This window comes from Theropithecus gelada, chromosome 10 (assembly GCF_003255815.1).
Source record: "Theropithecus gelada isolate Dixy chromosome 10, Tgel_1.0, whole genome shotgun sequence".
NCBI classification, from domain to species: domain Eukaryota; kingdom Metazoa; phylum Chordata; class Mammalia; order Primates; family Cercopithecidae; genus Theropithecus; species Theropithecus gelada.
In genome coordinates, this window is record NC_037678.1 from 84,604,456 (window position 1) to 84,631,842 (window position 27,387).

General features: G+C 44.6%; 1 protein-coding gene across 1 annotated transcript in view; it reads left to right on the forward strand.

Moving 5' to 3' along the window:
- ISM1 (isthmin 1) overlaps positions 1-17,570 on the forward strand; it is a 77,426-nt gene extending 59,856 nt beyond the window's left edge. Inside the window, exons 4-6 of the mRNA XM_025400756.1 lie at positions 5,864-6,007; positions 9,585-9,674; positions 15,870-17,570. Coding sequence (XP_025256541.1) covers positions 5,864-6,007; positions 9,585-9,674; positions 15,870-16,387 — 752 coding nt within the window. The 3' untranslated portion in view covers positions 16,388-17,570. The remainder of the gene's footprint in view (positions 1-5,863; positions 6,008-9,584; positions 9,675-15,869) is intronic.
- Positions 17,571-27,387: the final 9,817 nt, after the last annotated feature.

Here is a 27,387-nt window from a genome sequence, read left to right on the forward strand (position 1 = left end):
ATAAAGTCGTGTTCTGTACAGTACCTCTAAAGCAGTGCTTCTCAGACTTTCATACATGAATAGCCCCAGGGGCTTGTTAAAATGCACCTTCGATGCAGTAGGTGTAAGAAAAGGGCAGAAGCCTGGGTGAAACTGAGACTGCTGGCCCTCCGACCACACTTTGAGTAGCAGAACTCTGTGCCCATTGTAGGTGCTCAGTAGCGTTTGGCAGAATGAATGAATGAGTGATCATTGCGTACCAGAATAGTCCACATTCTGGAATTCATCTTTTCCAGAATTCCATACAGCATCAGATAAACTGAGAATTCCCCTTTTCTTTCTGTTTTCTTTATTTTTATTTATTTAATTTTTTTTAAAGACATGGGTCTCGCCCTGTTGCCCAGGCTGGAGTGCAGTGGTGCGATCAGAGCTCACCAAAGCCTCCAACTCCTGGGCTCAAGGAGTCCTCCCACCTCAGCCTCCAAAAGTGCTGGGATTTTTATCCCCCAGACCCACTTTTATTGCAGTCAACAGGAAACTTGGAGCAATTTCTAAGTATTTATCCCTATATTGGGTGCTGTTGTGGAGGAAACAGAAAGAGAACATATCACCCAGGAAGGAGAGGTTCATGCAACAGCAAAGCAGTGCAAGTCACTGTATCTTGCGGCTTGCAGCCTTGTCGGAGACAGGCTAAAATTGCCACAGGAGCTGGCCTTCATGGAGGAGATAGATCTCAGAGTTTTGAAGGTAGAATTTTTAGTAAGAATTTAAATATTTGTCCGCAAGGAGTATTCCTAAAAATCCTAGGTGAAATACATATAGGATACAATGGCATCTGTAGAATAAATTACAAAATACACAACAGAAGACAGACCTCACTTGTGATGATGAAAACACATGTGATGATGCTGTGAGTCAGCTCAGCTGTGGAAAGTATGTGTTTGAGATGCTGCATTTTAAATCCTTTCTGTGTAGATACTTGGGGTATCCAGGGCAAAGAGAGAGTTCCAAATAAATATTTTTTTGGTCTAACAGTAGTATTCCATTTCTGGAACTGTTTAGAATAGCCCACATAATGAAATTACGTAGGTACTGCTTATTGTTACTTGGGTTAGGACTCAGTTCTTTGAAATTCTCTAACTGGTCATGATCCTATTTTAATAGAAGATTTCACAGTGATTTTTTTTTTTCAGTGGTTTTTCTTTATAATGTTGAATTATGGCCACATAAGTGGGTATCTTAAAGACAGAGCAACTTGGGCCAGAATCAAAACTGCTAGAATAATACCAAGCTATGGAACAGGATATGGCAGGAGCAGACACGTCTTAGATCTAATTCCAGCTCAGCCAAGTTTGAGCTGTGTGACCTTAGGCAAGTACCCTAACCTCTCTGAGCCTCAGTCTTCTTGTCCATAAAAAGAGGATGTTTCCACCTACCTCACAGCGTTATTGTAGGAGTTAAATCAGTAGATAGACAGGGCAGCTGGTTAAAGCAGGCCCTCAGTAATCTTGGATTACTTAGACACTGTCATCTTGGATTACTTAGACACTGTCATCTTGGATTAATGGTGCAGGTTTACTAGTGGCCAAGTCAAGACCCAAGTCACTTCAGTTGCCCCACCACTGTGACTGGCCCACAGAACTCTAGTGCCCTGAAACTATGAAAGGACTACTTTAAAACTCCAGCGGCATCCTTGAAACCCAGCTCTCAGCCCACTGCACTCGGGATAGTTCTTTTTCCTCCTTGAGTTATTTGATGTCACAGCCAGTGGCTGTCAAAGCACCATATAAGTGCTCCCAGGAACTGTTTTCTCCTGCCGTTGTCATTATATTTGCGATTATAGCTGCTCACATTGATTTTCTGCTCTGAGCAGTGGCCCCTGGTAGGTGAGCAACTGAGAACAGGCTTGTTTTATTACAGCAGAAAGGAGCACTGCCCTCAATGATTTGTACCTGTCAGAAATTCCCTTTCTGTTCTTTGAAGACATTAAACAAATAGAAATCCCCAAGAGGAGGGTCTTTGCTGGGACGTTGATGTGGGCCCATGTGCTGTGAAAGCTTCAGGGGAGTGAGCTCACATACACACTTCTTCCTAGGAGGCAGTTTCACTTCATTGCCAGCCTCAATAGAAATAATTAACCACATGGCGAGTTCCATGCCTAACTTTGGGGGACCCATATGAAAAAAAAGTTTGGAAATAAAATGGCTTTGTGAGCATTTAAAAGAAAGACGTGGAGAAAGCCACTTACTGCAATCATAAATCCTTAATGGCTTCAGAGTCTGGCAGCTGTCTAGAGAGCATATTTTAGGGAGGATTTTATGGGGTATTTGTAACAGTTAGCTTTTGCTGCTTAGAAAACCACCCCCAGGCCAGGCATGGTGACGCATGTCTGTAATCCCAGCACTTTGGGAGGCCAAGGCAGGAGGATTGCCTGAGGCCAGGATTTCAAGGCTAGCCTGGACAACAACCTCATCTCTACATTGAAAACCTTGGCCAGGCATGTTGGCACATGCCTGTAGTCCCAGCTACTCAGGAGGCTGAGGCAAGAGGATTGCTTGAGCTGAGGAGTTCAGGGCTGCAGTGAGCCATGATGATGCCACTGTACTCCAGTCTGGGTGACAGAGTGAAACTCCGAAATAGCCAAAAAAAAAAAAAAGGTGGGGTGGGTGGGGGGAAGAAAGAAAAGCCACCTGCAAAATTAAAGGAACGAAAGAGTTCTGTCTCTCATGAGTCCGTGGGTTGTCTGGACTCTTCTGGTCTGGTCTGGTCTGGCTTGCCTGGGGCTGGATGGTTTAGGCTGGCCTCACTCACAATGAGGGGTGCCCAGTTGTGTAGATGCTGTGTTGAGATGGCTGGGGCCTCTCTCCACTGGTCCCTCCCACTCCAGGAGGCTAGCCTAGGCCCTTCACGCTTGGTGGAAGAGTTCCCTGCAGCAAGAGGAAATGCATGGGCACTTTGTATACCTCAGCTGGCATCCTAGTTGCTATTATCCCATTGGCCAAAGCAAGTCATGTGGCCCATCCTGGAATCAGCCTGAGAGGGGAGTAGCCAAGGGAATGGATTTGGAAAGAGGAATTATGGGTGTGATTTTTCACATAATCTGACGCAATATTAATGTTTAATAATTTAGATCCAAGAAACTATAACAAGAAATCACCTCATGCAGGGATTCCAACACAAGTCTTATAGAGAGTTTAATGCTAAAATCTCAAAACTCAGGGGTGATGTCTCTCCAAATTTGCTAATTGCGATAATGGAGAGGCAAGGCTGCATGAGATTTCTGGATAGTGGAGGTCCCTTTGCTTTTGCAAAGCCAAGGACACTACTTGGCATCATTGGGTTATGTCTTATGCTGGTACCCACCCCACAGGTGATGCAAACTCTCCCTAGGGGATTTAATAAGACTTCTTCTGACTTACTCACTTCCCCCTTTTTATGAATAAAAAACATTATAATCTTTACTTTTGACTTTTTTTTTTAGCTGTTATTCCCTTTAACAAAATCTGGCCTCAGTGGTGCGTGCAGGATGTGACTGGGTGTGTGCTCATGTGCGTATGACCCGCGTCACCTGGATGCTTCTCTGACAAGTGTGCAATTGTGTGCTTGTTCCAGGCACCTCTCTGGTGCTCTTAGGGAGGTGACAGAGAGACACTAGACTGCAAAGTTCTCAGTGGGAGCAGTGACTGCCCCTACCGCAGTGGTTTCTCCATCCAGAAGCAACTTGTCTTTCCAGTCCTTCTGTGTGATGCCTAATAAGAGATGGTGGAGGTGAAAGAAGCTAATGCCAGGGAAGCAACCCAATTTTCTGACACAGAGCAGTAGTTCCAAATATCTGCTTAGCTGTGTGGTTGGAAAACCATTTCTTAGGACAAAAATCAAAGTTCAGAAAAATTCTTTTTTGGGGATCGGGAGGAAAATAGATGGGGCCCCAGGGGCAGATGAGATGGGAGCAAGCTCTCCACTCAGAGTTAGGAAGGAGGACACAACCATGAAATCCACCCCCCACCACCCCACTTCTCCAATTCCGCTTAGTGGACTGAGGAGGCTCCGCAGCTCTGTGATTGCCTGAGGCATGTTCAGAGTGAACGCCACGTAAACAACAGCCTGGAAGGCTGGCACGGGCCCACAGATCAGGTAGAAGCATGTGTGGACTACATTCCTGCCAGGCCTATGTAATAACAATCGCCACAACCTGCTATGAACAGAGGGCACTCCCTCTCGGCAAGGGGCATGCCTTTAGCTCCACACTTGGCACCAGCAGAGGCCCCGAGGCCATAGGAAGATCGGGGTGAACCAGGAGAAACTGTCGCAGAGCAGAGGTACTGCAGAAAGAATCATGCTTTAGAGAGAAGGGCTTGGTGCTAGAGCCCTGCTTTCCCTTCTGTCAACCAATGACCTTGAACCAGGCGTCCTACCACTCCAGGACTCTACTTTTGGTAAGAGGAACTCAGTTTGATAGGTGTATTAGTCTGTTCTCATACTGCTTATAAAGACATATCCGAGACTGGGTAATTTATAAAAGAAAGCGATTTAATGGACTCACAGTTGCACATGGCTGGGGAGACCTCACAATCATGGCGGAAGGCAAAGGAAGAGCAAACGGATGTCTTACATGGTGACAGGCAAGAGAGAGCTTGTGCAGGGGAACTCTCATTTATAAAACCATCAGATCTCGTGAGACTTATTCACCGCCACGAAAACAGCATGGGGAAACTGCCCCCATGATACAGTTATCTCAGCTGGCCCCGCTCTTGACACATAGGAATTATTACAATTCAAGGTGAGATTTGGGTGGGGAGACAGGGAGACAGAGCCAAACATATCAATAGGGTACCAACCTCTCCCACACCTCTCATCCCCAAGGCCCCTATTTCCTGGCCTATTGCACAGCACTCATCAATTTCTAACATGCCATCTAATTCCCTTATTTTATGTGTTTATTGATAAGTGTTTCTCTTTTCTCAGTAAAATATTAGTTCCTCCAGGGCAGAGATCTTTGAAAGTTGTACTTAATAGTATATCTCATATACCTAGAATTGTGCCTGACATACAAAAAGGGTTCAATAGGTATTCACTGGATGCATGTTGAGTAATGACCTTGAGGGATGATTTCTAGCTTCACCATTAATGTATCGGTAATCTATTGCTACACGGAACAAAGTATCCCAAAGTTGGTGGCTTAAAACAACAACCGTTTATTATTTACCATGATCCTGTGGCTCAAGAGTTCAGGCAGGGCCACTGGGTAAGTACTGTGCTCCTAATGGCACCAGCTGCACTCAGCTGTCCACTGGGAATGGCCAGAAGGCTTGAGAAGGCTTTGCTCCCATGTGTGGTGTCTCCATGGTCCTTCATGTGGTTCCTCTCTTTCCATGAGATGCCCCGTAATTCACAGGTCTGGCATGAGCCTCTTTCACAGTAACTGGATTCCCCACAGCAAAAGCCAGAAGCTGCCAGGCCTTAAGGTCAAGGCCAGCCCAAGTTCTAGAGAAAATAGGTTCTCCTCTCTCTCTCTCTTTCTCTCTGTATGTCAATGAGAGGCTATAAGCACAGAGAGAGAAGGAACTGAGGGCGGTTACCCTTGGAATCTGCCTAGCATATAATCCCATGCTGTGCAAATGTATGCATTCTCAGTAAGCATTTTCTGGGCACCTTCTAGGGATGTACAGATCACCACAGTGCCCAAAACCTCCTTGCTGTCACAAAGCTGATACCTAAATGAATGCTGGAGCTATAAACCTTTTAGCTCCAGCTTAAAAGTCTTCTCCAGCAACCCCCTCCCACAGCAAGAATGATAGAGGTGAATAATTGACAGGCTGCTTGATGGGGAGATTGGGAGACTCTTTGGCCAAAGTTGATGAGCATCTCCCTGGCTGTCTTCCAGATTCCACAGATGGTGAGGGTGACTGGAGTCTCTGGTCTGTCTGCAGTGTTACCTGTGGGAACGGCAACCAGAAACGGACCCGGTCTTGCGGCTACGCATGCACTGCAACGGAATCGAGGACCTGTGACCATCCAAACTGTCCAGGTGCGTTTACCTGAGTGTGTAGCTCCAAGTTCAAGGGGAAAGCTTTTTAATTTATTATTAAAAACTTAGTAAAATTGTCTTTTTAAAAGATGTAACTACTTTTCTTTTTGTTGTTGTTGTTGTTGTTGTTGTTTTTGTTTGTTTGTTTTTGAGATGGAGTCTCTGTCTGTCGCCCAGGCTGGAGTGCAGTGGCACAATCTTGGCTCACTGCAACCTCCACCTCCTGGGTTCAAGCAATTCTCCTGCCTCAGCCTCCTAAGTAGCTGGGATTACAGGCACATGCCACCATGGCCAGCTAATTTTTGTATTTTTTTTAAGTAGAGAAGGGGTTTCACCATGTTGGCCAGGCTGGTCTCAAATTCCTGACCTTGTGATCTGCCTGCCTCGGCCTCCCAAAGTGCTGGGATTATAGGCGTGAGCCAAGATGTAACCACTTTTCTAATAAGACTTCTGACCAGAGTGAGTCAGGAGATAATTGATGAGCTGAATGGATTTTCTGAGTCTTATGCACAATTGCAGTGGCCTTGACCTAAAAGACAATGCTGCATTGTACTTATTTAATTTAGAGGAGGGACTCTGGTTAGATTGGGTTTTTGATGTGGGATTTGTTGTGCCTTGAAGAGAAACAGAAGGCAGACACTCATGGTCTGATGAGGAAGCCAGGATGAGAGGCTTGACAGCCATCTACAGGAAAAAGACACAGCTCCATCGGTAATACCAGAGTTGCCAAAGGCTCCCAGCGGCACAACCTGGGGCATCTTGGTAGTCAACTATCACTTTATACTGCATTGTCAGTGCTTCAAAAACTAAACTAATTGCACACTTGGTGAGAGGTCATGTTGAGAGTCAACAATAACTGTGATTGACTATAACAGTGGTTGTCAAACTATGGCCAGGTCTGGCTCGAGAACTGTTTTTGTGTGTCCCATACATTTTTAAAGTGTTGTGAAGAGAATAAGAAAGAGAAGGAGGAGGAAGAAGAATAGAAGGAGAAGGGCATGGAGGAAGAGAAGGAGGAGGAGAAAAAGGAGGAGGAGGAGGAGGAGGGAAGGAGGAGGAAGAGGAGGAGGAAGCTGCAACCAAGACCATATGTGACCCACAAAACCTAAAATATTTACCCTCTGACCCTTTACCAAAAAGCTTAGTAACTCCTGGTGTATAGTCTTACTGTGTATTTCCCATTGCCAGGTAGAATACCAGCCTAAAATAATATCTTAGAGCCTTTCAAGAAACCACACATTCCAAATGGCTTTGGCTGAAAAAAATTTCAGAGACAGAAAATCTGATCCCCGCACCCCAGACTTCCTTTTTCTACCTCTAGACACTCTGTTCTCCAACCAGAGACATTTGGAACAAAGGACAAATGAAACCACAAAGGCGTTTCTGAGGAGAGGGAGGAAGAATCAGATTGGAATCAATGTGTATGTTAGCAAAAGGGGACATGTAGAAAACGGGACTGAAATGCAAGAAGTGGCAGTTCTGGCTCCATGTCAGCCATGCCATTAGGAGCACAGTACCTACCCAGTGGCCCTGCCTGAACTCTTGAGCCACAGGATCATGATAAATGATAAACGGTTGTTGTTGTAAGCCACCAACTTTGGGATACTTTGTTCCGTGTAGCAATAGATTACCGACACATTAAATCCATGTCAGGATTTCAAAACAGTGGAGCAACCATTACGGTGCTTTTCCTGACTTTCCCATGCTCATTAGGATGAGCTGAGCTGGAAGCCTGGTGGGTGGAATCTGGGTGTGTAGAAAAAAGCAATAAATAATAACAATATGAGGAGGACGGAGAGGGAAACAGGAAGGAAATGAAAAAGAGAAGAAGAATATGAAGTAAAAGAAGATGATGATGAAGGTAAAAATATGAGGCAAAAGAAAATGACAATAAAGGTAAAGAAGAAAAAATAAAATAGATGATGATGAAGAAGATATTTTGAGTACTTAAGAATCAAGCAAATGGCTAAAGCCCTTATAGGTATTATTTTGTTTAGTTTTCACAATAACTTTATGAAATAGGTATTTACAATTGTATCCATTTGACAGCTGTAGCAACTGAGGCATAGAGGATTAACTTGCCTAGAGTCACACAGACAGCAAGTGATCAACCTGGAATTTGAATCCGGACAGTCTGATTACACAGTTAATATTCTTAATCATTAAACTCTTTGGTCTTTGCCAAGAGAAGGGTATTGGAATCAGACAGTGCTGTCATTGGACACAGATAGCATTTGAGGTCAAGGTTTGGGGGCTTGCCTGTTGTTTTCTCTTCCAGAGCTCCCATCCAGACTCAAAGTGGTAGATTTAGGTGCCTTGTCAGGGGAAGGCTCCCCTCTGCCTCCATTTACAAATGTTTCCTTCCTGTTTTCTGTCACCGCGGAGAGCAGTGTGACCAGGAGCCCTCTTCATACCTTTTCTTCTCGTCTGTCCTCACCCTCCTTCCATCCTTTCTGCCTCTCAGTTCCTGGCTATTGCAGCTTTTCTGGGCTCCCTTGGAACATGAAGGATTTCCTTTTTCAGGATCTCTTTCCTTGTTTGATTCGTTGATTCCCAGCTTTCCTGGAAAGACTCATGGGGCAAAGTCTCCTCGGCCTGGCAGTTATTACACTGTAAAAGTGTGTCCTGTAGGTCAACCCTGCAAATGAGTTTGAGGTGCCTCACATAAAATCAGAGAGAGCTCCTTAACGGAAATCAAGTCAGGTAAACCAGCAGGGAAGGCCAAGGCTCATCAGCAAATGTTACTGCAGCGCCTCACTCTCTCCTCTTCTTATTGCTTTAGCTTGCACCGGATTCCTGCTTGTAAAGGAAGCTTGGTTGGGGTGGCCATTTGGGTGAGCCAGTAAGTTTGAGTAGAGCTGGGTTCAGTTCCTCAGAGCAAATTATGGGAAGCCCAGCTTTTTCTTTCTGAAGCATCATCAACAATGCTAAATGTCCTAGAATATGACCTAACTCTTCTTGGCTATGCATTGTAGCACCCTCAGTGAGCTAGACAAAGAATGAGCAAGACAGATATTCAAGGGAAAACTATCACCTAACACTTCCCACTTACTGCTCTAAGCACTTTCTTTACACCAACTCATTTCATTATTTCAACTCTAGGAGGTAGGGCAATTTGTTCTCTCCATGTACAGATGTAAAAACTGAGGCACACAAAAGTTCACTGGCTGCCCCAAGGTCACGTGGCTAGTAATGATTTCAACTCTCACAGTCAGTCATTAAGAACAAGATATTAACCACTACGTTCTGTTGCCTCTGGTTTAGTTCGTCACCCTGACACCATCCTCGCATGTGTCCCCCACTGCCCAAATCCCCATCCGCGGGCCCAGTGAGTGAGTTCCTAAGGACTCATTCAGGCACATTTGGATCTGATTTCATGCTGCCAATGTATCTTGGGTTTTAATATAGTTTCTGCACTACTACCTGCTTTTTACTGTTTCCTCTGTTGGCAAGTTTCTGCCCGTGAGTAGTAATGAATACAAAAAAGGCTTTGTTCAGGTGTATTTATTTTGTTATTGTTGGGGGGGAGATAACGTTCCATATAATGATGGAAAAATGAGCTCTTGTCTGTATTTAGGAATTGAAGACACTTTTAGGACAGCTGCCACCGAAGTAAGTCTGCTTGCGGGAAGCGAGGAGTTTAATGCCACCAAACTGTTTGAAGTTGGTAAGATGTTTTTCTTTTGTAATCCAAATATTGACTTAGTGCCTCCGAGATTCCTTTTGCCTTTGCAGTACCATCCTTGGATCCACGTAAATGTTTCATTTTCCTTTTCTGGGGTCCAGTGCTCCCAGCATGTGCCTTGCTTGCTGAATATACTTCAAGCAAGAGAAAACAGTCCTGAGCCTCCTCCACTGGACCGAGCGCTTCTGGGTTCACTCTGCTCTCTATGCAGTCTTCACAGCCAGAGGCAGATGGGGACCCATCTCTCCTCTTAGCACAGAATAAGCCCATAGCAGGGGCTCAGGTCACATGGAATCTGTTCTTACTCGGCCTTCATTGGGCGTCCTCAAGAAAATCAAGAAATGGTGCCCTCAGTTCTCCAGCAGAGGGAGGGAGGGAGGAGAAGAGGGAATTTTCTCAAAATGTTGCACCTCCATCCCCTGCAAGAATTTTTCATAAACCTTTGGTACATTCTGCTACTTGTCCACTAGAAAATGCTAGAGCAAATGCAATAAATGTGAAGCAAACAAAATGGAAAGTGACTCTTCAGGCACAAGGTGCAAGCTTACTTTTTAAAAATAGCTTCATGTGCTTCTCTATATACTTAAGGATTGTAGAAGGGTAAAATTCCTTCTACCCCATATCTTTTAGCCACCCAAAAGTTCTTACTTAGCCTCTTCACATCTGCCCTGCCTCCTCAGCCAAAATTTAGCAGTCCTGAGTCCTTTTTTTTTCATAGCCCAGCTATTTGGGAGCTGATTTGGTGAACAAAAAAGGTTCCTCAAATGCCTATTGGGGTCAGGTAATGGGGTCAGGTAAGCATCCAAGTAGAACAAATCTAGAATAAAAGGAAAGACAAAAAGAAAGTCTGGAGGAAAATAATGGTTCTAGCACTATGAGGAAAAGAAAATGAGTCTGGGCACAGTGACTCACACCTGTAATCCCAGCACTTTGGGAGGCTGAGGCAGGTGGATCACCTGAGGCCAGGAGTTCGAGACCAGCCTGGCCAACGTGGTGAAACCCCATTTCTACTGAAAATACAAAAATTAGCTGGGCATGGTGGCAGGCGCCTGTAGCCCCAGCTACTCTGGAGGCTGAGGCAGGAGAATCATTGAATCCAGGAGGCAGAGGTTGCAGTGAGCCAAGATTGCGCCACTGCACTCCAGCCTAGGCAACAATAGCAAAACTCCATCTAGGGAAGGGAAGGGGAGGGGAGGGGAGGGGAGGGGGGGGGAGGGGGGGGGGGGGGGGGGGGGGGGGGGGGGGGGGGGGGGGGGGGGGGAAGGGAAGGGAAGGGAAGGGAAACAGTGTCAGGGGCAGTAGAGAATGGTAAAGTCTGTGACAAAATGAAGAGCTTTATCGAAAGGGTCGGCCGTGATGTGGTCACTATGGATGAATATCCACCCAGTATTGCCAGGTGTTCTGGGTTTCTAAGAGAGACCTGAAATCTTGATTTTGCCAGATTATATCTTAATTTTTTAATGCTTGATAGAAATTTATTTTAAAAACAAATCTAATCAGAAATGTCTATGAGCCAAACTGGATGCAGTTTGGAAATTCAATGTCACGAGGGCCTTCACCTCACCCCTCCAATCCCTTCACATGCATATGATCAAATGCATTTAACAGGAATCATCAGCAAATACAATGCATTTGATTGAAAAAATAAAAACGACTTTAAAGGCAAGACTTTGACAGAAAGTGGTAGAACCTTAAAGGCATTCTTCTGAGGCAGAAAGTTTCTCAGGCCTCTTCATATCACACCCCACAGGCAGGCAGCATCTAGCTGTTTTGCAGAACACAGCACAGATGCACAAGGCCACACTGGCATGTGGCTAAGGACACCAGAGCTGAGTAGACATGGTGTCTCAGTCAGGGTCCAGGCAGGAAAGAACATGGCACACTCAAGTTAGGTAACTGAGGAGCCTTTGGTGAGGGACTGCTTGCAAAAGTACAAGCAGAGTGGAAGGATTGAACTTTCATTTTGTCAATGACTGCTCAGAGAGGAGGCCACAGCCACAGCCTATCCCAGCTGGCAGCACCTAGACACTGTTGGGTGCACCCTCTAGGTTCCCTCCCACTTAATCCTCTCTGCAACTTTCTGAGAGGAGTGCTATTTTTATGCCCAAATTAGAGATGAGAAAACTGAAGCACAGCAAGGTAAATACCTCCCTCAAGTCGCAGAGCTCCTGAAAGTTGAGTTACAACTCAATCCCGGGCTGTTCAGCATGCGATCCCACACTTTGCCTTTCACCAGGCCTTTCTGAGTTCATAAGACATGCCCCATTTTTCTCTTTCTCGTTTCACTGACAAGTGCCCAAAGCCCTCTTGCAAGCTGCCCCTCATCCTAACCGTGTGATTTCTACCCACACCACCACCAGCCTCCCAGGCTCCTGGGTCAGAGCTGGAGTCACTGCTGATGTCTTCCTCTTTTTACTCCAAAGTCCACCAGCCACCAAGGCCTGGCAGCTGTAACTCTCTGACCTCTTCTGATCCCACCTGCTGTTTCCTCCCAGAGTATCTCACCTGGACCCTCCCCATCATTATCGGCTCTGAATTCATTTTCTGACTGCACAGCTCAGTTAATAGCTCACTATCATTTACAAACTTTCCGTGGGTCCCTAGTACCCTCTGAACCAGCCTAAACTGAACAAGACCGCCATGATCTGACACCAACAATCTTATATTCCTATACCTTCTGCTGCCATGAAACTGAACATGTCATGCCTCAGCCCCAGACATCCCCAGCAGATTTTTTCCTGCATAACCTTAGTTTGCACCATGAACGCTTACCTGGAGAGCCTTCCCTTTCCCTTCCTCCATCTATGCTATTGCAGTCTGTGTCCATGAGACATCTCCAAGACCCAGACACCATGATGGGATTAGACATGCAAGAGATTTTTTGAGGAGACGCCCAGAAAAGATAAAGAGCAAGGTAGCAGGACTAGGCAGGGAGAGCTTTCAGACCGAGGTGCAGGCCCGACTCCTACAAAAAAAAGCAAGGCAGGCTCAGCCATGCTGATGGGGAATCCCAGCAAAGTTGCCTGTTGGAGGAGACCCTCGGGCGGTTCCCCTACCATGCTCAGTCATTGGCTGAGAGCAGCCAGAGGGCAGATAGGGCCTTGATGTTAAAATCATGATAGATCCAAAGGTGCAACCTGGAGGCTGCCAGTCAGCAAAGCACCCACAGCAGGTTCCCTTATCGGAGCTCTGAGCGGGACACTTGTGGCTGTCACATATCCCTGACATGGCCTAGGAGCAACCTGGTGTCACATGCTCCTTGAAGCAACCCTGAGGTCCCCTGCTAGAAATGACCTTGCATTTTTGGACACCCCTGGGGCTTTTTGCCTTTGCCTCCTTTAACGCACCTCACATTCCACCACTGTTGGCTGCCTTAGATATGCCTCATCTTACCCACCGAAGCTCACTGGGGCAGATGACCCGCCCACTCACTGGGCTGTCGGTGACCAGCCCACATTCCCTCCACCCACAGCATGTCCTTGCACCTCTAACTGACAACCCCTGTGTGCCTTTGCCTGAGGTCTTTCTCTGATCCTGAGCCCAGCTGCACATGAATGCACAGGGCATTCCTAGCTGGAAGTCCAGGACCAGTCCCCTGTTGGTGATGAATGGGAGCCGGTGGATAAAAACTCAGATCCCCATCAATAAAACAAATCTGGACTCAGTAAGGAGAGGCTTTATTCAAAGGATTATTGCAGGGAAGTAGGGGATGTTATCTCCGTATTACTGCAGTGGGATGAACGATGAGACCAGAAGGTCTGCAAGCATCTCAAGGGTTAGGCAAGGAGCGTTTCCTTTTATAGAGAAGTAAGTAAGGGAAAGCGAGATGAAAGGGTGGCGTGATCAGATAGTAGACTGGAGAATGCTCTACCCTGAAGCCAGCCTTTTTCCAAAAGGGATCCTTCAGGAGAGGCTGTGCTGGTTTAGGCTGAGGGTGGGCCAAAGTCCTGGGAGCTGGGTGAAGGAGAGAAGCTTCATCAAAGTTTGGTTAAGATGCATTTTGTCAGCCAGGCGCAGTGGCTCACACCTGTAATCCCAGCACTTTGGGAGTCTGAGGCGGATGGATCATGAGATCAGGAGTTCAAGACCAACCTGGCCAACATGGTGAAACCCCGTCTCTACTAAAAATACAAAAATTAGCCAGGTACAGTGTCAGGTGCCTGTATTCCCATCTACTCGGGAGGCTGAGGCAGGAGAATTGCTTGAAGCTGGGCAGCAGAGGTTGCAGTGAGCGGAGATCGTGCCACTGCACTCTAGCCTGGGTGACAGAGTGAGACTCCATCTGCAACCCTCCCCACCCCACCAAAAAAAGATGCATTTTCTCCTAATTAATCAGTGAGGACAAGCAGTTTTTGAGGCAAAGAAAGGGAATTTGTGCTTCTGGCCTTGTCACAGGTGAACAAAGCAAACATCTGTGAGTCTTTTCTAAGTCCTATGGGGAAAGGGGGTTCTCTGCAGTAAGCTGTTTTCCAGAATGCAGAAGGGCTGGGGGACTCCTAATCGTCACTGTTTCCAGGATCACAGGACTTGGGTAAAGTTGAACATTGTTTCAGATAGGAAAATGCTGAGGGGTGAGGTTTCCCAGATCCCAGTGGGAGTAACCAGTTCCTTACAGTGGTTACTTGTTTGCTCCACACCCTGCATTAACTGCTCTCTCTTCTCTATCTAATTCCCCTGCTCCCCTGCCTCTGTTTCCTGAAATCACTTCCCCAAAAAATCATTTTCACTGGAATCTTTTTGTCTCAGGGTCTGGGGTAACCCAAACTAGGACACTAAACCTGAGGTCCTGGAATCAGATGACTGAGGGACCGAGAGATCACCCATAAATGAAGGGATGAAGTAGGAGCTGTGCTGAGCTGGGGACCTTCGGCCCTGTCCATGGAGGGGTCACCATTTACCTGTTCACAGGATCAGTTGTTCCCATGGGAGAATGCAGGACCAGCATAGATCAGTCTTTTGGTTTTTCAAATAAAACCACAGATCCACATTTATAATTGAAATAACTAATTCTTAAATATTGGCAACTAATCAATTATTTTTAATACTGAAAGAAACAAACACAACCCCTCTGGGGGTACATTTTGACCCAGGCCTACAGGTCACTGGCCTGTGATCCAAATCTTAAGATCCCTAAAAGCAAGTGCCCCGGGCTCCTTCCTCTTTGAGGCACCTTGCCCCGTGAATTTGTAGACAGTGATAGTTACATGCCTAAGGTTAAGAGGTTGGGGGAACCAGTCCGTGTGTGGCAAAATCAAAACTGAGTCCTACAAATCTTCCTTTGGGGCCTTTTCCATCACATCATCACTTATTTCTTTATATTTTTATTTTTTATTTTTATTATTTATTTATTTATTTATTGAGACAGAGTCTTGCTCTATTGCTCAGGCTGGAGTACAGTGGTGCAATCTCAGCTCACTGCAACCTCTGCCTCCCAGGTTCAAGCGATTCTCCTGCCTCAGCCTCCTGAGTAGCTAGGATTACAGGCACGTGCCACAATGCCTGTCTAATATTTTGTAATTTTAGTAGAGACGGGGTTTCACCTTGTTGGCCAGGCTGGTCTCAAACTCCTGACCTCAGTGTTTTAAGATGATCCGCCCGCCTCAGCCTCCCAAAGTGCTGGGATTACAGGCATGTGCCACCACGCCTGGCCTCATCACTTATTTAGAGGGGAGATTCAAATAATTCTGAATTCTTAAGTTTGTTAGGAGTGATAATCGGGTCATGATTATCTAGGAAAATATCCTCTTTTTTGTAGATGCTTACTAAAATTTAGGGGTAACATTATGTATTTCCACAAAATGTTTTTAAAAGATAAAGCAAAGATAACGATAGTTAAATCCAGGTGATGAAATATAGGTAGTCATTGTATAAGAATATTCTCTACTTTTCTGTGTGTCTGAAAATTTTATAATATAATGTGGGGCATTTGGAGGAAGTCTTGTGAATAATGAAGTTCCCAAGTTCAAGGGAAGTGAGAACAGCCATCCACCTCTGATGGTTCCAGGGGGCTGCAGGGGTCTCTGGCTCTAGGAAAGGAGTTGTTGACTTTAGCGAGTTGTTGACTTTAGTGTCCTCCTGCGGGCCCTCAGGAGCAGCCTGGTGTCACATGCCCCTTGAAGCACCTCCTGTGGGCCGGTTGTGCATGCGGTGAGAGGGTTTCTCTTTGGCCTTTTCCAGACACAGACAGCTGTGAGCGCTGGATGAGCTGCAAAAGCGAGTTCTTAAAGAAGTACATGCACAAGGTGATGAATGACCTGCCCAGCTGCCCCTGCTCCTACCCCACTGAGGTAGCCTACAGCACGGCTGACATCTTCGACCGCATCAAGCGCAAGGACTTCCGCTGGAAGGACGCCAGTGGGCCCAAGGAGAAGCTGGAGATCTACAAGCCCACGGCCCGGTACTGCATCCGCTCCATGCTGTCCCTGGAGAGCACCACGCTGGCGGCGCAGCACTGCTGCTACGGCGACAATATGCAGCTCATCACCAGGGGCAAGGGGGCGGGCACGCCCAACCTCATCAGCACCGAGTTCTCCGCGGAGCTCCACTACAAGGTGGACGTCCTGCCCTGGATTATCTGCAAGGGTGACTGGAGCAGGTATAACGAGGCTCGGCCTCCCAACAACGGACAGAAGTGCACAGAGAGCCCCTCGGATGAGGACTACATCAAGCAGTTCCAAGAGGCCAGGGAGTATTAAAGAGACTGGGATGAGGTGGAGGACGCCACCTCTGGTTCTGGAGCGCACACGCGCCGCACTGACCTGCCGACTAGCGCCGAGACCTTCTTAGCCGCAGTCGTGTATGTTTGTATATACCACATGAGTATTTCTCATACATTACGCTAGGGGCGTGCGCCACGCCCGGGGACTGCCTTGTGAAGCTGCCCTCGCCATCTGTAGAGTTCCTTGAAAGTACCCCTGGGGAGCGATGTGGGCAGAAGGATGGGGACCACTTGGAAGCCAGAAAAAGAACCTGGAAGCCACAGTGGGTGCGACTCAATTCACACCCGGATCCAGAGTTTCAAAGAAAGGCTAAGGGGGAAAGAGACTGAGGTTGTAAACGTTATAAGCAGTTTTTATATATAACTTATTTAATACAAATGTGACTTAAGCGTAACCTTTTCTCTGGAGTTGTGGTGAAACTAATCTCTTCTGTGAGAGATCAGAAAGAAAGAGACTTAGGGAAGTGGAAGAGAAAGGGAATTTTGGAATTTATTTCTTTAAAAATAATGCAATAGAAATATATCAAAACATGTAAACGCCCACCTTAAACCAAATGTTATTTAGTCATGAGGCACCTTGCTGGAGTCTCAGATTCCAAAAGTCTCTTCTTCAGACTGGGTAGGGAATATGGTATTTTAGGGACAAAGCTGAGGACTGATTTTAAATAGGCTTTAAAATAAAAGGTCAGTATTATCATAATGCTATCATTCTGCTAAATGGCCCCAAAACAGTAGAATTTCTGCTCATGTCTTAGTAGGTTCAGAAGACTGCAGCCAAGTTCAGACGTGAAAACAGGAAGTAGCACTTTTCCAAAGGAAAACAACAAAACAAATGGGAAAAAGATAATGGACCTCATTTCACCTATTTTAATACTATTTTAACAATTTTTTTCCTCCACCAATATATTCCCAATAAATATAAAAGAGGGGGAGGGTCAATCTGGGGAATCTTAATTTTTATGTTTTAAGAAAAGAAAAAAAACTGCATTATTTTTGTAAAGTATTTATTGAGTCACGGATTATTATGCATCAAGCAATTGTTAATATGACCTGGTCCTATAGAGTGGAACTTAGGAAAAATGAAGTTGGTTCTTATTCAATATTTTACTTTGCAAAATTCTAGTAAAAGAGAGTATATAATAAAATCATAATAAAATGTGTTACCTGCATCCTTCATTTATAATACAAATGTGATAAATAGCCCGTGTGAAGCAAGACTTCAAGGTAGGGGAAAGAAAATTGCAACCCAGGTGGGAATAAAAGGCTCATTAATTGATTAACATGATTGTGGGTGGTGTAAGTCATGGTATCTTTGGCACCAAGAATGTCTACCCAACCCCCAGGAGGCTGAGGCCCATTGACACGTGTGACTTTTTGCCTGCCCAGACCTAAGGAAGCCAAGCCAGAGCAAAGGCTTAAGACAGCCCAGATGAGCAGGGCCACTCTCACAGAAAATTCTGCAATTACAGTTATAAGTGGAACTACTTATCATGCTAAGTATTCCTTTTCCCAATGAGAAAACCAAAGCTCAGAAAACATAAAGACATTGGACCCATCTTTCATTTCCTAGCCTAGTATTCTTTCTACTGTAGCACATTTTTGAAGTCCTTATATTCCTCATATCTTTGGTATTCCTAACCCCACCATTAAGTTATCCTGTACAATTCTATTCTTACGGAAAACTTTTTACCAGTCATTTACACTTTTTTTCTTTTTTTTTTGGAGACAGTCTTACTCTGTCCCCCAAGCTGGAGTGCAGTGGCATGATCTGGACTCATCGCAACTTCCGCCTCCTGAGTTCAAGCCATTCTCATGCCTCAGCCTCGCGAGTAGCTGGGATTACAGGCATGTGCCACCATGCCCGGCTAACTCTTCTATTTTTAGGAGAGACAAGGTTTCACCATGTTGGCCAGACTGGTCTTGAACTCCTGGCCTCAAGTGATCTGCCTGCTTTGGCCTCCCAAAGCGCTGGGATTACAAGCATGAGCCACCATGCCCAGCCATTTACACCTTACAATGAATTATTTACACCTTAAAAGGTATTGCCCACTCTCAGAATATTTATATTTAAGATCTGTGTCTAATCATGGAATGAGAAGCCTTATTCACATCTGAAGCAATTTTATGCTACAGATGAACTGAACTAGTAAGAAGAGAATCAGTGGGTCCATGTATCAGGCAAATAGATTTGGTTTCTAATAATGAGGAAATGTTTTCACAAAGAGAATTGGCTGGCAATGGAATGCATTGCCTTTGAGGTTGTGAGTATCCTGTCAGGACAGGTATTCAAGCAAAGGCTGGAAATTATTCACATGAACAGCTCAACTGGATGATGAGGAGACAAATATGTATAGGACAAAACCCTCTGATGTGTTCTGTTAAGGGTAAGCACAAAGTACTATGAAGAAATAGAGGCAGAAATCAGGGAAGTATCTGTTGGTTCTAATGAAGGAGTGGGATTTTATAAAGCATAAAAGAGCAAGGGGAAGTGGGTGTGTTTGTAATAAGAAAATAGTATGGAGAAAGGCAAGGAAATAGGAAAGTACTTGGTGTTTTCTGAAAACTGGGAGTTTAAGGTGATGAGCAGAGGAACAAGAGTGGCAAGTTATGGAGCCATGTCTACAGTGTTTTTGTTAAGTATTTAGAATGAAATCTCAAAGAGAACAGAGAGCTTTTGTACTACGGTGAAAATGACTGATGTGAGCAATGCTTTCCATGTGAGCTATTTGCTTTAATATCAGACCTTGCTGACCTAATGAAATGAGAGTTGGAAGGTGGGGTGAATTGGAGGGGAGGGCTCCAGGACTCTGGCTACTGAGAATGCCCTGGTCTCCCATGCATCATCAGATGGTTCCAAACCTCTGGAAATTTGCTAAACTATAATCCACCTCTATTAGGATGAGCTAATTTTCAGTCCCAATGCTTTAGTGGGCCAATGAGTGATCTTCAGAAATCAAGACCTCACTGCCTCAGTTGTCTAATAAGACAAGGAGACCCTTATCTCATTCAACACAAGGCCCCAAGCTGGTGCTAAGGCAACCCCAGGCAGTTCAGTCAGTGGGCAGTAGATCGTCTGCTCAAGGGCCTGGTTTGCCTGCAGCAGAGTAAGAGGTCTGCAGTCTCATTGCAGCCGTTGTAAATATGACCCCTCAGTAGCTACTCAAATGGTTCGCTTTGAGTGCACTGCTCTTTTGCCTTCCCCTGGAAAGAGAGCCCTAGTAATTCACTGGGCATCCTGGGTGCCACATCTGAATACAACAGTGCTAAACAGAGATGCCCAAGGCCCTCTAGTGGCTGCACATGGGAAGGGTAGAGGAGAGGCCAGGGCAGCCTATAGCTTTCTCTTGGGACCCAGTTCATGTAACCGCCATGATTGTAGCCTCCCAAGCACCTCAGTCTTTATATCTTAGTGGCCAAGAGGGTAGAGTTCTCTGTCTTAACACCAGGGATTAAAGAACAGGTACTATACAAGCCACCATCTTCTGAGCACACACTTTGTGCCTCTGTGTTAATCATTTTACCACAGGAGACCAGCATTATTACATCCAGTTTATAGATAAGGAAAAGAAGCCCAACAAGGTTAACTAACTTGCCCAAGGTCAGACCACTTGGTAAATGACAGAGCTCCTTGAAGCCAGCAGTGTCTGATCACCAAAGCCCAGGCTCTTAAACCTAACACCTGTGCTGTCCTCTCCTCCTAACTCATCCCAAGTTCTGCTGGATCCATTCTTTTCTGTGACTCACTGCCTTTGCTTAGATTGTTCAAAGAGGATCTGGCTTTATGTATTTTGCTCAGTTATCTCATAGTCCATAAGATAACTTAAGTCCAGTGGTTCTATAGCTGAGCCCTTGCTCAGGTTGGGTAAGTCACAAAGCTCAACATTTCTAAAAGATAGCCTGATCCATGGATGAGAACAAAGACGGGTCTGCTTTTCCCGCCACACATAAGCCCTGTGCTAAATGCTGCGTGTTAGGTAGACCTCAGGGGCAACCTAACAGGCACCTAACCTTCTTACCTGCCCAGGTTCCAGCACTGCACCTGGCATACATAGTCAGGCAATGTGCAGAAGGCTTAACAGTTTGAGGGTTCAGTGGGCCTGGACTCCAATCCTGACTCTCTCACTTGCTTGCTGGGAGTTGTTGGACAAGTTAATACATTGGCCTTTAGTCATTTGCCAAATATTTATTATGCATATACATATGCCAGATGCCAGGGATCCAGTGGTGTACAAATCAAAGTCCCTCCTCTTGGACGGGAGATGGTGGATAAGTAAATAAGTGGAGAATCTGAGATTATGGTAAGTGATATAAAGACAAGTTTTTTGATCACACATGTATGATGTTACATTATTTAAGGTGATGCTGGTTACTGTAACAAATAATCCTCAAAATCACAGTGACTTAACCTAAAAAAACTCTAAAGAGTATGTTTCTAGCCAAGTGGCCCACCTCTAAGTGACAACCCAGGGACCCAGACTCCTTCCATCTTGTGGCTCTGCCACCATCAAGGCGTGACTCTCTAGGATTCCCTGAGGTCATTTCAATCCCAGTCTGTTCAAAAGGTAGAAAGCAGGGAGAAAACTTGTAAAGTTTTTTGTGGGTTCAGCAGTGAAATACTGTCCATCACCTCTAGTCACTCTCCTCAGCTCTTCTACATGACACATCCTTCTGCAAGGGAGGCTGGGAAATGAAGTCCAGACAAGGGGTCCAGGAAGCAGAGATGGGCTGTATGAGCACCCAGTCAGTCTCTGCCAACTACCCATTCCACAAGGCAGGAAAGAAAGGTGGCAGAAGAGGCTCTGGGCGAACCCAAAGTGGGTGGTCAAGGGGAGAGATCCTTCTCACTCCCCCACTGTCTTCCACAAGTACTATAGTGCTAAGCTGGACCCCAGTTTCCTTATCTATAAATTGGGGTAAGTCCACCTGTCCAAACTACCTGTTGTCCAGTGCTTTTGCTAACCCAAGCATCCCCTCAGCACTTTCCATATCTGTTCAAACCATCCCAACTTTCAAGCAGCAGCTCCCGCATGTCTTTGCCTGATGCCTTTTCCCATCATCTGTGGAACCCATTGGGCTTGCATAGAAGACTGGAAGTGCTGGGAGTCAACAGACTGAGTGCCTGTCAGTCAACTGTTTGGTGACCTTGGGGTAATCAGTAAACCCCTAAGACTCCACTCATCGGTCAATGAATACCCCAACTCCCTCACCCCTTGAGTGGGGCCATTGTGAAGCGTGTTTTATACCAGTTCATGAGCTCCCAGTGGGATTGAGTTCCAGTTGCCTATGGCAGTAACCTACTTGAAAACACACACTTTATTAGCTTCCTTGCCCACTTCCCTACTAGTACTCACTGGAATCTTCTACCAAATATGCAGCTTGTTCAGATCCATCTCTCAGAGTGTGCTTCCAGGGGACCCCAAACCAAGACATCACTTCATGCTTAAATACTTATTAAGTGCTATTCAAATATTATTATTAATATTTGATATTTAATATTTGATAATAACATAGTATTATTTGAATAGCACTTATTTCATTGTGCACATCTGAAGATGGTTTTGCTGTAGGTGATAAATCTACCAAAGAAAAAGAGTCAATCTCATTCTGGCCAGAGACAGGAGCCCTACTAGATTTTAATACTGTTGGGTTGATACAAAAAAAAAAAAAAACCTTAGATTTTATGATTAGATTCAACAGACAGAAAATTAATCTGCCAAATGCCTCTAAAATTTTTAAGCACTTTTCCTTAATTTTAGAATTAATTTCCTTGCTGACTACGGGCCCGTACTACTCTGAGGACCACACTTGGAGTGGGACTGGTCAAATCAACTGAGCAACAGTTATCAAAACCCCTGTGAGTGTCAATTCCATCCTGGCGCACAAAGAGTTATGAATAAGCTTCCCAGGAATTGTTGTGGGGAGGGGATTAGGGCGGAGTTCTCTCTTTGTCATTCATTTACAATTTCCAATGGAAAAATGTGTGGGTCGTCCCCATTATGCCTGCACAATTTCAGACAAATTAAAGGCTTGACTCAGTAATTACTGGGTGGGTATATACAGAAACATACATCCATGTCTACAGGTCCTGCGTACAGTAGTGTAAATTAAGGCAGAAAGTTTACAGCCAGTTGTTTTTCTGAGGCTTAGTATTGGTTTACTGTATGAGATTAGAAGGAGAGGGACATATTCCAGGATCAGAAGGTAGGATTTTTAAGGAACGAATTTATGAGACTAGCAATTCCTTGTTGAATCCCACCAAAAGAACAAAGTTTAAATGCATAACTTTTTTTCTTTTTAATCTCTGTGTAGAGATTTAAAAAGCCCAGCTAAAAAAACCAGTGCCTTGCCTGTAATGGCAAAAATAACATCATCCTTAACCATTTTAGTGGCAGGGGAACGGGTGGGGGACTGGATTGAGACACAGCTGCAATAGCAAAGCTGGGTAAGAATTTTATGACTTTGCTAATTTTCTATCTGTTCTGGGAGTAATAAATGTGCCCTTATAGATATTCACGATTGCCCTCAAAATGAAAAAAAACCTTTTAAATGGCACAGAAAAGCCTTTCATTCTTGAGGCATGTAATTCATGGATGATTTTCAAAATGTCATGTTTGAATTGGGAAAGTAACATTTCTTGAATTAATCAGCCAATTGCTTCAAGAATATGACTCAAAGGATATAAAAATTTCAAGCCTGACTTTTAAAAAAGAAAAGGGAATTTTTTTTTTCTGTGCAGTTTAGTTTATTTTTCACAAAGTTCATGGCTAAATCAGGTTTATTTGCCAGGGAAGAGAACAGCCTAAATGAAGTACACTTTTATTTCTTTAGTGAAAAGGAATGTTAGCAAATTTTAACAAGCACCGCTTTAAATTTTCACACCATTAGACATGAGGTTTCGCCTTGTCTAGTTATACCCTTCTTTATTTCCCTCTCTACCAGATTTTGGTGGTTTTGTTTGTTTGTTTGTTTGTCTGTCTGTTTTCATCTTTGGAGAGCTCAGAAAATGGAGGAGAAAGGACAAAAAAAAAAAAAAAAAAAAGCAAAGAAAATAAAACAAAGACTTCCAGGACAAAACTCTGTATGGGGCCTCTAAAGTCACTCACTCCCTGTGTTATCAACATAAGTAAAGGGAAGTCTTTGCAAAGGGAAGACAAGAGAGACTCATACCACTGACTTAACTTTTCCCAAAGAGTCTTCAAATTCTCCCTCAGGGTTGTCAGGGCCCAGCAAAGACCAGGAAAGGATTCCTAAAGGTTTGAAGTCTCAGAGCCAAGGGATGGGGACTCTGGTCAAGAAAGAATGAGGTGTTCCATGCTGGTGGCTATAGAGGACAGAATTTCCTGTCAAGAACATGTCAGGATCCTCACCTGGGGATCCTAGAGAGTGGAGCCCAAGACCACCTGCTCCGTGTTTCAGGAAAAAGATCACCTTTGAGTCCCTCTTAAGGGCTCCCTCCTGCTATTACAGGATATTGGAGGGAGAGAGAAAGAACAAAAGCAGTTGATCCAGAGCCAGGAAGATAAAAGCTGGTTCACACTACTCACCAGCAGCAAATGTAGAAAGCTGAAGCTTGACATCAAACTCACTTTCTGTTCCACTCTTCACTATATCTACACAGCACCATTCCAATCACCCTTCCCATAGCTCTCCTCCCACCCCCTCGGCCGCGCATTTGACCCTCTTATAGCCAGTTGGCCGTCATTTGGGCCAGCCTTTTTCAAAAGTACTTTTGGAACTTTTTATGAAAGTAGAACATACATTCAGAAAAGCACACAAGTATCATAAGTTCACAGCTCAATGAATTTTCACAAAGTGAACACACCCATGTCACCACCATCCATACCAACACCAAGAAACAGAATATAAGGCTCATAAAGGAGCTCTCTGGTGCTACAGAAATGTTCTATATGGTGTGTGGTTTGATTGTCAAAACTCACTGAAGTGTACACTTTTTAAAAACTGAATTTCTTCATATGTAAATTTTACCGCAACACAAAATAAATAAGGCAAAACCAGCACTCCCATGCCGCCTGTCCAGTAAGGGGCACCCACTCCTCACCAAGAATAATCAGTATCATGACTTTTACACCAGATTAGTTTTGTCTGATTTTGACCCTCAGGTAAATGGAATCGCACAGCACCTGCTCCGTGAGGTCTGGCATATTTTGCTCAACACTGGATTGTGAAATTCTTCCCTATTGCTGCTTGCAGCTAAAAGTCATTCATGCTTATCACATTTCCAGTGTGTGAATATACCACAATTTTATTTAACAGTGCTACCATGGAGGAACATTTGAGTTGTTTCTAGATTGGGGCTTTCACAAGGAGTGCTGCTATGGACAGTCCAGGGTGTGCTTTTGGGGTTGCATATTCACACGTTTCCATGGGGAGTGGAATTAGAAGGTCATAGGGCATGCACAGCTTTAGTTGATACTGCCCAGTAGTTTTTCAAAGTGGTTGTCCTGGTGGACACTCTATTTAGGAGTGTTTGAAAGTTCCCATTCTTTAGCCAATCTCAATTTCACCCCCTTCACTGTCTTTCCTGACCACTCTACTCTGTGATCTCTTAATTATTTACTTTTAAGTCAATACATGCATACTGAGCCCCACTCACTGTGCTGGGTGCTGGGGACACAAAAAGGAACAGACAGGAATCCATTGTCAATGAATGAATGGCCCAGTGGGGGTGTCTGTAACACAATGTGAATCTGATGTAACTCAGATGCTTGTAATACAATGTAAATGGTACCATGGGACCAAATGAGGGTGTGATTAATTACAGCAGTAATAACTAGTGAGCCAGAGTTTATACATTATTATTTAGGAAAAGAAACCCAATGATTCCAAGTCTTGGCAAGGTGATGAGGAAACAGAAACTCTTACCATCACGGCTTATGGTGACATGAATTGAAGAGTACTTTGCCTATATCTAGTAAGTTGCAGCTGCCACATAGCTGGATGCACCAGTTTCACCCCGAGGGCCTGTTTTTGTATTGTCAAAAAGTGGAAACAGTTTAAATGGTCCACCAACAGAGTAACGGACAAATTAACCATGTTAAGTTCATAATAGAGCATACAGTCCAGCTGTTAAATAATCTAGACTATGCGTATTGTCAAAAAAGTGTCTACACTGTCTGAAAAAGAAAATTGTAGATGGGTACATGTTATGTACAGAACATTTGTGTTCCCCCAAAATTTAAATGTTGAAATCCTGACCCCCAATGTTATGATATTCGGAGGTGCAGCTTACGGGAGGTTATTAGGTCATGAGGGTGGAACCCACATGAATGAGATTAGCCTCCTTACAAAAGGACCCCAAGAGAGCTCTCTTGCCCTCTTTCTACCATGTAAGCACAAAACGAGAGGTCAGTCAGCAGTCTATAAACCAGAAGAGGACTCTCAGCAAAATCTGGCCATGCTAGCACCTTGATCTCAGACTTCCAGCCTCCAGAAATGTGAGAAATAAATTTCTGTTGTTTATAGGACACTCAGTCTATGGTAGTTTGTTATATCAGCCTGAACTGACTAAGACAGTATATAAAAGTAGTATATAATTTCAATAATTTTAAAACTCACAATGCAAGGCTATATTCTGTCTGGACACCAACATATATAATAAAAATACTAAATTATGCATGGGAAAACTAAGCACCAACTTCAGGACAATAGTTACCTCTGAGATGAATGACAGTGAGTGGGTGGAGGAAGGGATACTTTAGAGGTAACATTTTATTTCCTTAAAAAAAAAAGCCTAACAGAATAAAGGCCAAAAATTTTTATGCGCATCTCAAGAGATGAAGAAAACATTTGACAAAATTGAACATTATTTCATAATAAAAACTCTCAACAAATTAGGTGTAGAAGAAATGCACCTCAACACAATAAAGACCATATAGCACGAGCCCACAGCTAACATCATACTCATCAATGAAAAGTTCATTAAAGCTTTTAACCATCAGTGAAAAGCTTTTCCTCCAAGATCAGGAACAAGACAAGCATGCTTACTCTTACTGCTTATATGCAGCACAGTTCTGAAAATCTTAGCCAGAACAAGTAGGCAAGAAAAAGAAATAAAAGGCATCTAAATCAGAAGAGAGGAAGTTAATTTATCTCTGCTTGTGGATGGTATTATCTTATATTCAGAAAATCCTAAAGACTCCACCAAAAAGCTGATAGAATTAATAAACAAATTCAGTAAAGTCGTAGGATACAAAATTAACATACAAAAACCAGCAATGTTTCTATACACAAAAAACTATCCAAAAAAGAAATCAAGAAAACATTCTCATTTACAACAGCATCAAAAAAACTAAGTATAAATACATTTAACCAAATGGGTGAAAGATCCGTACACTGAAAAGTATATAACATCAATGAAAGAAATTGAATAAAGAATAAATACACGGACGGCGGAGCAAGATGGCCGAATAGGAACAGCTCCAGTCTCCAACTCCCAGCGCCAGCGACACAGAAGACCGGTGATTTCTGCATTTTCAACTGAGGTACTGGGTTCATCTCACTGGGGAGTGCCGGACCATCGGTGCTGGTCAGCTGCTGCAGCCCGACCAGCGAGAGCTGAAGCAGGGCGAGGCATCGCCTCACCTGGGAAGCGCAAGGGGGAAGGGAATCCCTTTTCCTAGCCAGGGGAACTGAGACACACACACCTGGAAAATCGGGTAACTCCCACCCCAATATTGCGCTTTAAGCAAACAGGCACACCAGGAGATCATATCCCACACCTGGCCGGGAGGGTCCCACGCCCACGGAGCCTCCCTCATTGCTAGCACAGCAGTCTGTGATCTACCAGCAAGGCAGCAGCGAGACTGGGGGAGGGGCGCCCGCCATTGCTGAGGCTTAAGTAGGTAAACAAAGCTGCTGGGAAGCTCCAACTGGGTGGAGCTCACAGCAGCTCAAGGAAACCTGCCTGTCTCTGTAGACTCCACCTTTGGGGACAGGGCACAGCTACACAACAACAAC